Source organism: Cyanistes caeruleus, chromosome 1 (assembly GCF_971803275.1).
Source record: "Cyanistes caeruleus chromosome 1, bCyaCae1.hap1.1, whole genome shotgun sequence".
Lineage (NCBI taxonomy): Eukaryota > Metazoa > Chordata > Aves > Passeriformes > Paridae > Cyanistes > Cyanistes caeruleus.
The window spans coordinates 36,833,041-36,851,608 of NC_141701.1; the positions used below are offsets into that span (position 1 = coordinate 36,833,041).

General features: G+C 35.2%; 1 protein-coding gene across 10 annotated transcripts in view; it reads left to right on the plus strand.

The window, feature by feature from the left end:
- ASPH (aspartate beta-hydroxylase) overlaps positions 1 to 18,568 on the plus strand; it is a 112,972-nt gene that overhangs the window by 75,940 nt on the left and 18,464 nt on the right. For all 10 annotated transcript variants that reach the window (XM_086887015.1, XM_086887024.1, XM_086887045.1 and 7 more), the window contains 6 exons: positions 663 to 749; positions 3,798 to 3,948; positions 4,946 to 5,082; positions 10,467 to 10,565; positions 11,310 to 11,399; positions 14,840 to 14,977. In XM_086887015.1, coding sequence (XP_086743141.1) covers positions 663 to 749; positions 3,798 to 3,948; positions 4,946 to 5,082; positions 10,467 to 10,565; positions 11,310 to 11,399; positions 14,840 to 14,977 — 702 coding nt within the window. The remainder of the gene's footprint in view (positions 1 to 662; positions 750 to 3,797; positions 3,949 to 4,945; positions 5,083 to 10,466; positions 10,566 to 11,309; positions 11,400 to 14,839; positions 14,978 to 18,568) is intronic.

The following is an 18,568-nucleotide window of genomic DNA, read 5'->3' on the forward strand; positions in this document are numbered from 1 at the left end:
TTCATGCTTCTTATTGCTTAAGCAATTAGTTAATCTGAAATAGGCATAATAGAAACATTTGATGAGCCTGTAGGGTCAGCTGCTTGACTCTTTTCCTGCTCTATTTCTTGGTAAGTTATATAGGAATCAGATGTGCATAATATTTGAAGATATCAAGGCAGTTGTGTATGATTTATACACAGATAACTCGTATTTATAAAGCTGTAAAGAGGTGGAAGTGGCAGCAAGGTCTATTGCCAAACATTGCCAAGCAGTTCTTAGCACCTCTTTAACAGTGGGGTTGGCTCCTCTGAAGGTCCATCAGGAGAATACCACAGGTACCATTACATTCAGGCTTGTAGTTATGATACAGTTCATCATAAGAGTTATGCAGGGGGAAAATTTCCACTTATGTCTAGAGTTGTCTTCCTATTCTCTATCATTTTTGGTCTGAAATTTGTTATTGGCAGTAGGATCTTTACTTTTTTTATACAGACAGGTTATTTTCACCTTGGCATTTTATCCAGTCAACAAAGGGAAAGTGAATAAAGTATGAAAAATGAAGTTATTAATTTTAACCATGGAAAGTAGATTATATTGTTTCATAAATAATGACAATTATTTCCTGCATCTTTCAGCATTTTTATTAGATAGAATTGCTGATAAATATCTCTACTTTTCAGGGAAAAGTTGAAGAAGCTCTAAGGGCCTTTGAAGCATTAGTGAATCAATATCCACAAAGTCCTCGAGCAAGATACGGGAAAGCACAGGTACCTAGGAAAAAAATGATAGGTGTTGAAAAAGGCTAAAATAAACATTTTGTTTTACCAATAGAGTTATAGACACCAGTTGGAATTAATTTATAAATTTGTGGAGGTTTCCTAGGTAAAAAAATAATCATGTGATCTGTCATACTGTATCTCTTTCAGTCAACCGTCCTTCCCCAGTTACCTTGGCAGCTTTTGTGGAACTTCAGTGGGAAGTATTGTAAATAACAAAAAAATAAGGTACATCCTGTAGATCTGAGGAGAACTGTCAGGTGAATGGCAAGAGATAAATACCACGTAATGGCCCAGTGCAGGAACAACAGGCAGAACCTCCCTGTTACACACTATTTGCTGTACCTGGTAAATCAACATATCTGTCAGGGATAAATGCTGCTTTTTGCTCTAGTGGGAATAGAAAAGAGGATTTGGAGTTTTTAGAGAGAGTTAAAGGATAAAGAACACAAATTCTCAGGCAGTGAGGCTTAATTAGCTTTACTTGTGGAGTGAGTTATGTTTTAGGTGTTTCCTTCAAAAAAATAAACCAAAGCCCAGAAGAGATCAGAAAATAATCTCTGCATTTATTATACTTTTAGATTGTGTTGAGATGTCTCAAAAGGGAATAATCTTTGAATTTTCCTAAATACTAGGATAATCCTGCTGCAATAAAAGACTCCTTGAACTCATGTTAATCAGGATGAACAAAGTGAAGCCCTCGCTGTAGGATAGAATGGTGCTGTTGGACAATTGATGGGACCTTGGAGTCACAACCAGTTTCCACTTGGTTAATAATAGTCATGCTTAAACCAAAGCTGTGATTATCCAAAAATCTGTCACACAAGCACTTGATACGCAGCAGACCAAATGCTTCAGTGTCCTCTGTGGTAACAGTCTGCTGAACTCTTTGCCTCTTTACAGTAGGAGACCACTTTGTTCCTACATGTGATGAACTTAGCTCTGTTAAGTTACACTTTTAACAGTTACCAGTTTTTACAAATCTACTCATTATATCTAACAGAATATGCTTCCTGCCTCCTCAATGGCTTTAGGAGAAGGGCAGATCACTGCAGCTAGTTCTGAAATTTATTCTCATTCAGAATTCCCACCTCAGTGACCCAACTTCCTTTGTCCATTTCTAGCAATTTGTAGTCACTTACTACTACTTTAGCAATCCATGAAAGGTCAATACAGACCAAGATCTGAGGAAATTGTTATATGTGTTTTCTGGGAGTGTGTAAAAACAATAAATTCATTTTCTCTAGCCTTTGAAGGTTCATACTAGTCATCTTACTGAACAGTTATAGAAATATTACCAATGACAATTTTATTGAAGCCAGTATGTGTAAGTTCAAGCTGTTTGAAGGAATAGGAAAACCATTGGCATCAGACAGACAAATGACTAAGATTTGCACTGTAACAGAGTATATTTTAAAACAGGTATTCATACCAACAAAATGCATTTAAATTTGCTATTTCTCATCACTAACTAAAAGCGAAGCTGCAAAGAATAAGGTTAAAGGCCTTGAAGGTTAAAGGTGAAGAAGGTCAAGAATTCACCACAGAACTGTACTTCTCCATTTCTTTGAAGCATGAACCAACATTATGTGCTAATTTTGTAGATTAGATTTTTAATAAGACATGAGGATTGATTTTTTTTTTTCTGTATCTTTTAATGGCTTTAAAAGGCAACTGTTTTCCAAAAAAGTCTGCAAAATATTTCATTATTGATGTGGTTTTCAGAAATATGAGTAATTCTTTATTTGATACCTGAATTACACTTGAGCCAGATAAAATTATACTCTACAGAATTTATTAACATCTTTACAGCTGGAAACGACAATAGGTTTTTAACCTCCTTATATGATTTCTACTGGTGAAGTTATGCAGATTTTATGCTAACAGTTTTTGCTTCTTTGTTATGTATCTTTAATATTATTTGCCCTGCAATTCCTTTGAAAAAAGAGAAATCAATTTCAAATAGCGATTGTACATCAGAAAAAATAAGTTATTGCTTAAAACTGATTTCTGAATTTGTCTCTGAAAAATGCTTGATGAACTGTTTAGCTGACTAACCATACTTTTTGGTATTTCCAATACTAAGTTTTAAAGCAACTGAAGGAAAAAATTAAAGGACAGAAGTGCAAAAAGATTTCAGATACTTGCTATAACATACAGATAACACAGTTGAAGCAATTCCATTTAATTTGTGTCTTTGATGCAACAGTGAATTTAAATAGACCAACAACAGCTTCTGCACCATCATGCTTGTGATACATCTGCCATGGCTCTTGCCTTAAGAAAGAACATAATCCAATAAATATTGTAGTATTTGAGAAGAATGCATTAAACATGAGAAAATTCATGCATTTATATGAACAATTCAAAGTAAGCCTTAAAAAATTCTGCATTTGAGACAGTCATTTGCAGCTATGGAAGCAAAGTATGAACATGCCTTACCACAGGTGAGATCAGTCATCGCTTCTGTTAGATTCATTGAAGCTGTAATTTCACTGTAGAGTGCTCATATATCCTTTGATCTGCTTCTGAATTTGATGAACAAGTTTAAGTTTTGAAGGACTTGTAGGGTTCATATTCTATCAATGCATGCAAGGCAAAAGGCAATTCCTAATTCATTTTGGAAGAAAGAGTGTAAATAAATTTGTCAGAATAGATGAAAATGTTTGTTGGTGTGTTTTGATTTGTGTATTGCTTCCAGAGTGAGGTTTAGTATACAAATAGTCCATAGACAAAATTTTGCATTTCTTCTGTGTTATTAAAACAGATTGCTTCATCTGTTTTTGAAAGCAGAAATGATGAATTCTACAAATATTAATCAAAAATTTGTGTTAATGAATGTTTTAGGTGCAAATTTTTTTATACTTCTCCTTTCAAACACTTTGTAGGTAACAAGATTTAATGGTAATTCTAGTGTACTTTCCCATAAAGCACAACCCATAGTCTAAAAATTGCATAGTTTGCCTGGTAAGAAAATAGTTGGTTTTAAGATTAACAGATTACTATGTGTTCTAATAATGGTTTTGTTGTTCTTTCTAGTCCGAAGATGACTTAGCTGAGAAAATGAGAAGCAATGAGATGCTGCAACAGGCCATCAACACTTATGATGAGGTGGTTAGTTTGCCAAATGTCCCTTCAGACCTGATAAAACTGAGCTTGAAGCGAGAAGCAGACAGGCAGCAGTTCCTTGGTAAGTTTTGAGGATGGTATAAAAATTACAGCAGTTGTCTGAGCAAGGATTTCAGACATCGCTAAGGATTTTAAAGTGATAATTCCACTGAATTTTTGGTTGAACTTGTCTTCCTAGTATCTTAAATGAAAACCATTTTTACATTATTTAATTTTTTTTCTAGGGAACTAATGTCAATAATTTAGGATAATAGTGCCTGTAGAAAGCTGCAGCAGATGCTATGACAAGCTACGATGATAGGTGGTCAAACTTTTTATTTACAAGGAAGAAAGTTTTCTTTTTCTACTGAAGCTGAAGAAAATCAAGAGGAAATGACTGGCATAAGGAGAATAAACATAGTCAGAATAAACTTTCAGTAAACATAAAGAATGGAATTGAATACAGGGAGAACAGCCCCAAGATTTAGGTTTTAGATTCTAGTTTTAGATCTCAATTCTGTGATGTATGAGAAATGATGATTAGAATATGAGGCACCATCAAGAGTTCTCTTCCCATGGGCTGGATTTTTAATATCAAGTTGTTTTGATCTCGCTTTTCCTTAGCAAGACCTCATTTAGGAAGTCAAGGATCATACTTAATTTTAAGCACATAAAGCATGACAACCTTCATAATGGAAGTAGACAAGAACTTACTTAACGTTGGAAATTAATTAAGATGAAGTTTATCATTATATGTTTACTTAGTTTTGTCCAGTGCTTTCCTCCAAAGATTAAATAATGTTACTTCTGCACTGTGAAAGGTTCTCCACAAGAGGCTGCCATAACACTGCGTGATTGCAGTGATTCTGTGAAATATTCCTGGTACAACTACACCCACAGTGACAGCCAGGCAGCTAAATGTGCTCCTGTCTGCACCAGTTTTTCCATCTTTTCCTTCTTGATTGTCAGTGAAAGTGGACCACTTGCCTCTGATTTGTGTTTCCTTAGATGTTGTGTAAATGTCTTGCTACTGTTTCTTATATCTGCAGTTGTAATTAAGTCTTGTTCAATCAAATCAGGTCGCATGAGGGGTTCCCTGGTTACTCTGCAGAAATTAGTTCAGCTTTTTCCCAGTGAGACTTCATTCAAGAATGACCTTGGTGTTGGTTACCTCTTGATAGGAGATAACAGCAATGCTAAGAAAGTATATGAAGAGGTGAGTTTCCATTCCTGCCAAGGAAAATGATTGTTAACATTATGTTCATTTCAAAGTTTGATAGATTTTAACTTTTTTTAGTTGTTAAATATATCACATGTGAGATTTTGAAGGGTTAATACAGATACATTTTTTTTTCTGGTGCAGTTATCTTTAATTTTAATTAATATTTTCTGATAGTGTCATGCTAAGTTTTTCCTCATTGACAGAGGAATGCAAATTATTTCCCTATACTCAACTCTTCTACCTTCTGGTAGTCAGGTTTGGAATATATTGATAACACATCTAAATGTATTGTACTTAACATGTAATATGTAATGCATACTATAAAAAAAGAAGAGATAACCAATCTTCAAGACAAGGAAAGCAGAAGTAAATCAGTTTCTTTACAGGAACAGCATCTCTAACCATGTGATCAAGTAGATCAGTACTCACAAAGCTATTTAACCTTAGTTTTTTCGTCTTTCTATAAGCAGCTTAAAATCTGTTTTTCATTCATGATGTTTGTAGTGTGGACAATTCATTGGAGTTATATTTCTGTCTATGCTATTGTTATCTGGCTGGGGAAACTTTACTCTCAGGAAAGGCCACTCTGCTCCTGTGATCTAGAAACCTTGTTAACATCTGGAAACTGTCTGAAAGATGTGGAGTCTGACATCACTGGTAGAGCACAAACTTGACCAGAAATGGTCTTGTTGATGTTGGCACGCTTGTGGTGCTTGTGTAGGACAGTCTTGGTGGGGTAATTGGCTGTTTATGGAGGCTGGAAAGGGATCAGCAGGATTAGTGCCACCTCCTGAGAATAAAGGCCCGATTCTCCATCCCCCACATCTGGGAGGCTGAAGAGATTCTCATCTCTGATAGCTTCTCAAAGAGAAGGAGGATGTCCAACCACCTGGTTCGAAGCAGAAGCTAAACACTAGGAATACCATTTTTTTCCCTCAGGCTCCTCTGGTTGTCTCAGATGTTGCCAGAATAATGTTTGCTTTGCTACTTTGGCTACTTTTTAGATCCTTCCATAAAATGCTTCTGTCCGATGATTTTTGGCTTGCTGTCAAAATTTTTCAGAGGATTGGAAATATTGGCTTTTTATACAGAATTTATTAAACAAACGTGGTATTCAAGCTGCAAGGAATTTAAGAAAACAAAAACATACTCCTTTTGGTCAAGATTTCCCTGTGCAATTATTCAGTGTTTTGTCACAAACAACATAATTGTTAGAATTTCTCAATAATCACAGGGATTTTTATACATGGAGGAAGGTAATGAATCTGCTATATAATTACTTTGATACTGAGTTTTATATACTTCAGAAGAAATATATAGGGGTCTGATTGAGAACAGGTCTGCAACTGGTTTGCTTTTAGCATATTGTTTCCCAGTCTTCTTCATCCAGTGTAATTACTCTGTTTCACAGTTCACTAACACTGAAATAGAACAGAGCATAGTGGTGTTCTGTCATTGCAAAAGGAAGACAAATTTATTTTTTTTAGGACTTGAATTAATTTTTTTTTTAAAATCATGGTGGGTTTGTCCATATTTTACATGTTACTAAGGCTGAATTCCAACACAATAATGTAATTTTTTTGTTGTAATTCCAGATAAATTTACACTAAGGATTTTAAGAAAGAATACCCAAAGAAACAGGGAGAATCTCATGTGTTACCTGCTTTGGTTCTTGGTTTTACTGAAGGCTTCTTGCATGATTTTGGGCAGATTGCTTAGGGGCTACATGGCCTGTTTTGGAGTGCTCTCTCTGCTCAACTATTGCAATGCTTATTTAGGAAGTGCTTGGTTTTGAGATCCTACCAGAGGTGCTCAGATTCTCTGCATGGTAGAAAAAAGGGCACACTGAGGTTCTGAGGTCCTCAAGGATATGTCTTGCTCTTCCCATGGGGAAAAACACTGGGAAAGTTGAAAACACTGGGAAACTTCTGAAGTGTGACTAAGTCCTTCTCACTTGTGTAATCTTTTGATACAAAAATGTTAAAAGAGCACAGACAAGAGCATGAACTCAGTGCTGCAAAGTAGTTACCTCCAATATTTATGAATCCTGTATTCTGTTTCCCACTGTAGGGATGTTCATACATTTTATTCAAGTGTTCTTTAATGCAGAAAGTGCAGACATCTTAGAGTTCAGTACACATCCTCAAGAGAACATAACCCTTAATCAACTTAAAGCCTCCGTTTTTTGTTGATTTCCCTCTAGCCTTGTTCATGGTTGTCTAAGTTCCTGTGTATTTGATACTTGTTTCTGCTGCTCAGGAAAATTCCCAAGTATTTAAATACTCTTCTCTATGGAGGAACTTAAACTCCAAATTTCCCATTTCCAGGGAATCTCCTAGATTTATGGGCAAAATCTTAACTTCCTGCTGCAACATTTCAATTTCAATTCAGTGTTACTGATCTGTGTTAAGCATGCACTGAGCACATGCAGCCAGATGAACTCTTCACAGGTACTGTTCCCTCCATGGGATCACAGTACATACCATTTCAGACCAGACTAACCTGAGCTTGCATCATCTCCAAGGAATTGAATAGAAGCCCAGGAAATCCTAGTGGATGAAAACTTTCTGGTTTTCCTTTACATTAAATAGCCAGTTTACTTATTTTCCAGTCAATTCTTATTTCTCTTTCCAAATTTGTTACATCTTAGCAGCTTATTTTAAAACTCTTTAATATATTCTTATAGTTTCTTTTTTTAGCTACAGAAGCAATGTGTATAAACACTGAACTTCAGACCAAGAGGGTTTTTTGCTTCCAACTGTAGTGTGGTACAGTATAACTTGCCCAAAATATACTTTTCTAGTTTGTGTTTGCCAGAATTTTTGCTGAACCACAGATGGAAAGTGGTGTCCAGTTGGAGAGGATTTCAGTTTTGCCTCAAATATTAAATAATTTTCCTTTGAACATTGCACTTAGGGACATGGAAACATAATGTTAAGGGTAATCCTCATAGAACTCAGAGCTATTTGTATTTTTAAAGAAAACATAACTTTAAAAGTAGTCCTGGTAGAATTAGAACTATTTTTGGTTCAAACATCCACAGATTATAAAAAAATAGAGAATTTTGTAAGACTGGTTGCTCAGCTAATAGCACTTTTTCTGCCTGCATGCTGAGGCATGTGTGCATGGTTCAGTGAAGCATTATAAATGTGCATAAGCCAGCTCTGGCTGAGCTATCTCAGGTACCAAAACCAGAATATCCACATGAACTCAGTACTCTGCACTGGCTAATTAGCCACTGCTAGCCCCAGAGGTTAATTTCTATATTCATGATTAGTATTTAATGGGCTATGAGCAGTTTAGTAAAACTTATTTCTAAACATAATTAATATTGCATGCAGCAACAGCAACAGAGTAATACAATTTACATTAAATACTTCCAGTGTAATTTCTGCTGATTGTATCTCTTTGCTGCTCTTTAGGGGCTCTGAATGTAGATCATTCCTTAATGCAACTCGGCATAGTTTAAATGAACCGTAATACAGAAAATTCTATTCTGTCTTAATTAATCAGATAGCTTTATCCTATAGTTAAAGAAACTGTAACAAAATTATGTGGCTAATAAGTATTTCTGTCAGTCATTTCATTTCACCCTGCAGGTACAGATTCTTGGATCAAAATAATTATACACAGAATGCTGTAGTCAAAAGGCATAAGATGCAGAAGGTGGTAGTGTGTTCTTATACTAGGGATCAAGCTCACCCTTACTCTGGTATTTTTCTAATAATGTCTCATACTGTGGACTTCCAATAGATTCTCAAATTGCTTGTTCCTTAATAATAAGTCTTTTCTGTGACAAGAAATAAAATGCTGCTATATTTAACTCATAACATTTTGTATTCTCACACCTGTGATTTTTTGTTTTGCTTGGATGTAGTTGCTGTGTCTAAAATATGAGAAAAGAGAGACATTAGTCCAGAAAACTACTTATGATTTTGCTTGTAATTATTTTGATTGAAAAGTGATATCAGACAGTGACTGGAAAAGGCAGAGGGAAATAACTATAGTGTATGCAGGCATTTTATCCATGGCATAAGTTACGTAGCTACAAAAATGGATTTAGGCAAGATAAACTGCTCATCTGTCTGTTGTTTTGTACTTAGCAGCTGTCTAGACATTCAGTGGATATCAGCCTCTGTAATTCCACTGCCTGCCAGGCTCCTGTGATGATCCTCACAGACTGAGGGTCTATCCTGATAAGACTGTCCACTCTTATTTTAAGGACAGAAGAGGTGTAAAAACAGATTAACCTAACCATGTAATTGATATTGCATAGAGCTAAAAATTATATTGAATATGTACATCATAGAAATGCAGAGCTGAAAAGTAGATCAAGACATTCTCTAATCTAATTTTTGCCCTTGCTGAGGCGGACCAAATGCACTTAAATTGTCTGACTGGTGTTGGGGGTGCATGTTTCAGAATTCAGGTTGGCAGCTTCACACCTCCTTCCCCTGAAACACTGCCCCATATACTGATCCTTTCCTACAGCTGTCCCTGTACTCACAAATCCTTCTCTTCCACAGTCTCCATGAAATATCCATCTCTGGACATTTGCCCATGAGTTTCCCTTTTCTGCAAAATTAAGCAAGTTTGTAATTCAGATGTGATCTGAATCTTGTTGAGGGTACAAAATCTTTTAGCTGAATTTAGCATGCTTGGTCTTGGTCAAAGAGTGCAGCACACAACTATAAAAGAATAATTTATCCATCAACTTCTAGTGTGAAAGCACATTGAGTCACCACTGCAGTAGACTTTTTATTACCTCCTTTCTCATGGCCAGAAAAGTGCACATTGTTCCAGAGAGCGCTCCCGTTCACCACTGTGCTGAGACTGCCCTTGGTGTTCCAGGGTTTGCACATCCCCACCTCATGATGCTGGCATTACATTTCAGCTTCTTTCTAAATTGCAGTCATTATGCTTCACGTATTTTCTCTTGCAAAAGTTAGTTTGCCCCCACTGGAAATCTGTCTAATTTAAAACTTTTTCAGGTATGTTTCTGCTGCAGATTTTTTCAAGAGTAGCTGCTTACCTTCTGATTAGTCAAACCTGGAATAAGTAAATCAAATGTTAATAGTGGGTTAAATTCTATATTGTAGAAAGCTATACCTCAAGAGAGAAATGTAGAATAGGACAGACAAGTGAAAAATAAAGAAAATTCTGTTGGAATAATTTTACTTCTGAGACTTCAAAGTTTGGCTCATCTGGAGAAAGCACAAAAGTGAATGAGGAAAAGGAAGCACAGACAAGCCAAGGGTTTACCTGAGAATCAGTAAAGGAAGAAATTACCATTAGATTAATAAATAGTCCTATGTAAACAAGTTTGTTAATTTGCATAGATTCATACAGGTATATTTAATTAATTTTCTCTCAAACAGGTTCTAAGTCTGGCTCCAAATGATGGTTTTGCCAAAGTACATTATGGCTTCATCCTGAAGGCAGAAAACAAGATAGCAGAGAGCATACCTTATCTACAGGTACCTTTTCACCCACAGTAAATGTTTCACCAACAAAATGTAGAATTGGAATGTATAAAATGTGTCAGACTAGAAGTGTACTAATTACAAATTACTGCTTAAGCTATTTGTTAGAGTTATACTGGTGTATTACTGCTTATGAACTGGAACAAGCTTGTGCATTGAAAACAATCAATTCTTAAACATCAATTTTATGTTATTTGTTTTATAAATATTTGTTTTATTAATTAAATAAATTAATAAATAATAGATAATTTTAAAAATTAATGAAATTGGGGCTAACCCAAAGTACGGAGCTCTGAGCCTCAAATTCTTTTGAGGTTGGTAGAATGCTGCAAACCTAAAGTTCTTGAAAGATCCATAGAAGCCTTACATATACTGCTGAGGGTTTGGGAAGAAATACTACAAAATAAAACCTTAATCCAGCTTTATAAAATGCTTATGTATATGTTTATAGAGCCAGAGGTAAGTATCCATCTCTGAATATGCCTCTGTCTTGGAAGGACTGAGGGGAGAGGCTGTGGGATTTGGAAAACTGGTAACATTCCTCAATGACTTTCTACTGACATTTTGTATTCATCCAGTTTAAGTTCCAGGTTACCATGGTGGTTGCATTTTCTATCTAATTTCATAGCCTGTCTCTTGCATAGGATTGACTGACTATTTACAGCAATCAAATGAACTCTTTTAGAAGTCCTACTGAAATTTTCTTATACCTTTAATTTTTATTTTTTTATTTATTAGGAAGGACTGGAGTCTGGTGACCCTGGCACAGATGATGGACGTTTCTATTTTCATCTGGGTGACGCGTTACAGAGAATGGGAGACAAAGAGGTACATGTTTAACATCTCCTTACTTTAAAATCTAAATCTCTGAGTGGCTGGGCTGCAGAATCCAAAAGAGCATTTAATGATGGGCTTAATAATGTTGAAAACAAGAGTAGTCTGAACAATCCGGCCTGCGTGTGTAGAAGTCAAGATGAACAACAGCAAAAAATCTGTCATAGGCATTGCAATACAACCTCAGCATTCCTTCTTTTAGATTTAACTTAAAACATTTAAGCTGGCATAGGGCAGTTTGAAACAATGGACTAAAAATCTACAAGAATTTTAAATGTTTCTAGAATCTGTTTTCTGCTTATATCACTTACAACATAGATTTTAATGAGAGTTAAAAGAATTATGTGTATATTACCGTGTAGAAGTTCTTGTATGACAGTGTTTTGTAAATGTTCCTTTCTTTCCAAGGAAAAAGCACCAATGAGTATGTGATAAAAGAGGATCATGAGAGAACTGAATATGTGGGCTGAGTTATGAAATTTTTTCAATATCTAAGTTAGCAAATGAATCAGGAAAACAGAAATTTGTACTATGTATCTGTTGAGTGGCCAGCAAAGACAAGCATATGACACTGGAAGCCACAAGAGTTTCTCTTTTGTTTATTTGAAATCAAATTATACTTACAAACAAAATTAAAAAGTATGAATTACCACTGTGGTCATCGTAGCGGAGCAAAGGATCTTTTTTGAAGACTCTGATTAGTCATGAACTTTAATATGGGCATGAATTAAAAAACAACAGGAAAAACGAAAACAACATTCCAGTTCCTAGGTGGGGAATATGAAAAGAATAAGCATTAAAAATAAGAGTAGAAGTAGCCTTGAAAGTCACTGCTTTTTAATTACTTACCTAGTAATGTGTGCAATATTAATACCTAAAAAACTGTAAAAAATGCTGATATCTTTAGTACTGTGGCCCAATCAGTAGGTTGTTCTCCAGTATGGGGAACCAAATGGGCTGTGATGAAGACTCTGTATGTGATCTTTCTCAAGCCTAGTTCATCAGGTTGACTTTTTTTTTTAATAATTCATGAAACTTTTATTACAAAACTTTAACTTACAGTAGATCTAGAACAGTGACATGTAATATCTGAATTTTAAGTTAGATTGCCTTCCCTGCAATACTATTCCAATGAGATTTTTTTTTAAATTGTTCATTTTCAAGTGAGAATTAGTTTACTTCATTTTACTTAGAAACACATGCACACACAGACACACAGAGTCTGCTTTCACATTCTAACTCTGTCTTCTTCTCTCAAATCCTTGTACATTTCCATGGGACACTCTGGGTTGAGTTTCTGAGCCTAGAACATCCCATTGCCATGTTTGACTAAAGACACCACACAGATGTAATTAATGTACATCATCTCTAACCCCAGGATAATTATGTGTTAATGTTTTGGAGTTAATGGCCAAATCTGCTGTAGAAAAAGTTTAATTAATGACAAATTAACTTCTTGGGATAGAGGAGACTTCTAAATTTATCAGTGGAAAGTCCATTGTTCAGCTAAATTTTTCTCACTGACCTTGCTGGACTTGCTGAATTTCAAGATTTAATCAAGGAAATAGATCAATATTTAAGTTACATGTGAAATTGCTATCACTGAAGGTTTGTTGAAGGGAGATATTAATCTATTAGAGCTAAATTAGGAGTTATGAATGTGGCCTTGGGAAGTGTTAGGGAAAAACAGTATTGAGTATGCCCTTTCCAGCTATAATTTGATAAAATGCCATATTGGCTTAAGAAAAGGGAAATTAAAACCATGGAAGTTATTACAAAACAAAGCACTCTTCACACAGAATGTATAAACTGAGTGCATCTCATACAATTTCTATCTTGGAAAAGAGCTACACTGTTGGAGCTGTCCATGTTCCACTGCCAAGAGCTGCATGAGAAAAGGAATGTTTCTCACAGCGTCTTGGGAATGGAAAGGGTGAGTGAGGCAGCCTAACCCTACTCCATCCTAGTAAAGGCAACTTCCATAGCTCAATTCTTCTAATAAATAAAGATTACCTGTATTATACATTGTAATTATAGCTGATATATCTTAAAGAGCCGCAACATTCATTCTCATCACTCAGGGGCTGAAACAAGTAGTTCATTCCCCTTATCATTTGGCCTAACTCCAGACATTGCAAATGAATGCAGGCAGTCAGCATGAACAATCTATTGTTATCTCAGTAGTATTACAACTTTGGGGAACAAATGTTATAAATCCTGATGATTCCATTTCAGTTAACCAAGATAACATCGAAATTTAAAGATATACTGTATATTGCACAAGGTAATACACAGTATTTTTTTGACCCATGCACAATTTTACGGAGCTTCTCTAGGGAGAAAAAGATGACAGTTTATATATATGTATATGCTGTTATTCTGTTCATCCACACTACTTTTGTGTCCTTCAAATAAATACTGTAAGGCAACAATGTATTGCAGACTTTCCTCCATACTTTGGGAAAGTTATAAAGATCAGAGTACCACATTTTTTAAAAACTTGAAGAAAATTTACAGACTGTCAACAAGGACTTTGCCCAGTTTCTGTTCAAGGCAGGGATTGCTGCTTGTGTCAGTCCCCCTGCCCTGGAATTATTATTCTCATATTTCCCTACTTAGGTGTCCTGGGTTTTTTTTAGTTTGTGGTGTTTTGGGGGAGGTTGTTTGTTTATTTGGGGATTTTTTAAAATTGTTTTTTTCAGAAATACTGCAGCTGGAGCAGCAATGCTGGGTAGGAAGGAGGAAGCTCTGTAAAACCTTCTTTATATATGGCTTATGACAGTACTACAAACCCTGGATCTTTCCAAGCATCTTATTTTCTTTCTTTGGTTTTGTTTTTTTTTTCTGCTATGTGAGGGTAAAGCAAGTTATGTAAAGGAAGAGCAAAGACAAGCAAAGGTCCAGTACTAACTTCAGTTAATTAATTGCTGTTGTGTGATCAATTTTGATGTGGCAAAAAATATTTGAAGAAACTCAAGTGCATTTAAGTATTAAAGAGTTAATGTTTTAGATCTGCAAAGTCATTGCTGTTTTAATCATCACAGCATTTCCACTGGCAGCAGAAAACAATCATCCTAATTTGTAGGTAGAGGAAACAGAGAAAATGAAATTGACTAAGATGAGAAACAATTGGATATTTCAAGTCCAAGGACAGGGCATGAATTACTGGCCCATATTTGATGTGAATGGTTCTGAGATTATCCTGTTTTGTTAATGTTGGACTGGACTCTTTTGGTCAACTGATCTATTTTGTTATTTTGGTTTTTTTGTTTGTAAGTGGTTTTTTTTCCTTGAAGTATTCATTAGTACATTTTATTAAAAGAATAACCCCAACATCCAAAGAGACAGCCTGCTACCTTTCCAGAAAGTGTTACTTTTTTCATTTAGGAGCTTGGCTGATATGAATTTGGTTGTTAACAACTACAATGTTTTAGGCATACAAGTGGTATGAACTTGGGTACCAAAGAGGTCACTTTGCATCAGTTTGGCAGCGCTCCCTCTACAATGTCAAGGGACTGAAAGCTCAGCCTTGGTGGACAGCAAGGGAAACTGGATATTCAGAACTGGTGAAGGTAAGGCTTCATTATACTTTTATTTTTATTAAAATTGCAGCTATAATTTCAGTTATTAAGCAGAGAAAATGCTAATCAATAAGGTCAGAACTACTGACTGAATTCCCAACACTGCTGTCAGACTGAGCACAAGACTTAAGTAAGATACCATAAAACAAGCTTAGACATTTTCAAATTTGAGAATGGGGACAGGATGGCTGAAATTATTAACAAATACAAAATTTGCATGGTAGACAAATGCAACATCTCAAGCGGAAAATGACAGCACAATTTGGTAATGTCTGGAACACCCATTGTGAATTTTTAATTAGTCAGGAAAGGCAGTGCTTTTGAGCCATTGTGTAATATTTAGTGGCTTTGGAAGCTTTCAATTGTATGAGAGAAACAAGTGTGGATTCCCAGTGACAGTTTTAAGAAAAGATAATAATGCAGAATTTAAATTCTTTAGAATGTTTTTTATTTATTTAATGCAAGGCAAGTAGTGTGGTTATTGTTCATAACATTAGCTTTTATCCGCAAAATTGCATTTTTTTTATTAATAAAAACAATAATAATTCCTAAAATTTTTTTTAAAAAAATAGGAAGACCTTTTTTTTCTGTGTGCATCAATTATTGGTTTGTGGTTTAAAGAAAACATTAGGGATAAATAATTTAAAACCAAAAAAGTATATTTCTAAAGAACAAATTCCTTCAGAGTGGTTGTTTCTTTACACTTAGTTATGTAGCATATTTTAAAAAGAAATTGAAGAGTGGTTAGGAAAAAAAACATAAAAGTAGTTATAAAAGGAATATTGCTCTTTGCTATGGTTTTGTTGGCAACAAAAATAAGGCTAGAAATTTAGATTGAAGTGTGATTCTCCAGTGTAATTTCAGCCACACCAAGAAGCAGAGAGCTTTATGGACTAGTACATGAAATATGCTCATTTTGAACTAATTATTGAGGTATGTGTGGGAATGGATGCCTCTTGCCATAAAAGATATGGAGAAACTGGGAACTTTTTACTATGTTTCTCTCAAACAGAAAGGAAATATACATATTATTTGATTGGTGTTTTAGAGCTACATGCAGTGTTGTTTTACAGTTCCTTACGTGTAAACCTTTCACATTCCTATGTCACAGAAGGTAATGATCTATTCACCCTTGGCATGAATAAGCTTTGAAGGGTGAAATAATTCAGTTGTTGTTGCAAAATGGCCAGAACTTCAAGCTTGAAAGGTTTTTTTTTGATTGATCAGGCTGTATATGGAGGCCTTGGTTTGGATCAGCACCCAGAGTGGCTCCTAGAAGAGCTGCTCAGAAAACCAGCAAGGACAAAAATTGACCCCTGACCCCACAGTACAACTGCCTCTCTGGAATTCAATAATACCTTTTCATTCCAATCATTTGGTGATATATATTTTAGCTGTTTTATTAGCAATATGTCAGTGAATCTAGATTAAATTGTGACTGGTAATTTACTTGCACAGGTATCATAATTGGGAGTGGCAAGATTTAAATTCTTAAAGATAACACTCACAATTAAAATATAAAGCCAAAATGTAGTTATATAAATCAGGACAAATATTTGTACTTTTTTTTGTAATTAAAGAAAGTACTTGAAATTTTGAAAGAAAGCAGGTTTGATATTAATTGCTTACAATGTTGTAAGCAATGTAGTAGTATTCTTCAGGAAATAGCAAAAAAAATATTGATGACATTAGTTTTCTAATTTCTGAAGTACTCAACTTCTGTACCTGGTTTAGTTAAAAAAAAAAAAAAAATCCCTTTCTTACAGAGCAAAACCAATCAACAGTTATTTCCTACTGCTTCATTTCATTACATTCCTCTTACGACTGTGTGGGAAATGCGGGAAATGCTTCCAAATCACAGTGGTAGAATTCAATATGTGTACAGCACTGGAGGCCTGACCCTCTCTCTGAGTTTCACTGCTTGTTAAATGGGAATGAACTATTTTCAGTAACTTGGTATCTTAATACTATCTGAGCATTTATTTGTGGCTGGGGCAGTAGTAAAGCTGAACTCTCTTTGGTTCATTCCATTAACCTGCCCAGCTTTGATCAGTGGCATCTTATAGCAAAGACCTGGCTTGATTTTCTTATAAAGGGTCATCCAGATTCTTGGGTCTAGAGATGGAGATGTGAGTTTTGACATTGCCTTGCTTTTTCCATAGAAAGCCTAAAGAGAAAATTGTCTTTTTTTCAGTATTCTCAGTTTAATAACTTCCTTCTGAGGGGCATTCAGCTTAACCAGCTATAAACATACAGATCTATGCTAGTCTATGCTAGTTTTTGTTTGCAAGTGAAAAAAAGGGGTATTTCCACAGGATGATTCATTTTTACTATGCTAAATACCTAAGTATGGCATGTCTCCTTTTCTGTCCTACTACTTTACTGATGCTTAACTTCCTGATGGGTAAGGTTAAAAAAAGACAATCTCATACTTTTTCCATTTTAATATTACCTGTTTATCTGAATGTCTTAAGGAAGAGGTTTTTGGTTTGGGCTTTTTTTTTTTTTTTTTTTTTTTTTGCTGGGGGGAGGTGGGGAAGACTGAGAATATCTCACTAACACTTACCAGGACATAGTCAATCTTAATTAGTGGAACTGTGCTGAAGGGAAGTGAATTTTTTAATCTCTCTGCAGCTCACTGAGGCTTAATATTTTTCCTTGAAATAATAGGGAGAGGCACCTGATTTGTCAGGGAGGAGAAAATATAAACCTTTATATCAGGAAGGGTGTGGTGAGTGATTTATGTAGAGGTGTTCTTTTAGTGTTTCTGAATTACAGTATTTTAGGCCTTTGGATCAAGGAATTCAAGAAACCATCCTCCTCTTTTGATCTCAGCTGAAAGGAAACCTTACCTTCATCTTTGAAAACCAGTCCTTTTCCCTTGGGACAATTAACTTTCCTCAGCCAGTCATACTGAGTCATTGCTCAGTACTTTCTCCAGTACCTTCTGCAGAACCTCATTTATAGCATTATTCTATTCTGGTACTCATTTAAAAAATAATAAAAGAGATACAATGGTGTTGGATCTTAGAGATTTTTCACTGGTCTGAAATTAATATGTAGGCAATGACTTAAGCAACTTTGTCCTTTCTGCATGTTGTGTCCTTTTACTTTTGGAAAGGACCCAGATGATGCTTTGCCAGTTGTTTACTGCAGTGAACAGCTGATTGATTAAAGTAGATCTTGTATTGTTGCTTTTCTCTGATGACTTAGATTTTATTAATTAAAGTTTAAAGTGCAGCAAGAAAAGTGCAGAAAGACAATGAAAGTATTGGCAACAGCACATATCTTTATAATTTTTCATAGGTTGACAGCTGGGCCTTAATGGTTTAGGATAATAGCTAAACATTCATAGTCAAGGGAGAAATTAAATTGAAAAGTGTATTTAAAGTGTAGATGCATACTTTAAGGGGAGACTTGTGTTGAAAAGAACAAAGATGATGCATACAAGTGCTGATGTTTAAGTTTTGTGAGTGATTGAATGGGTGCAAGGAATCTATTTTGGAAGGTTTAAAACACTGTCCCTTGGTTGGAAGTTATCAGCATTACCCAGTGAAGTGTGGTAACTGATTACAAATGCTT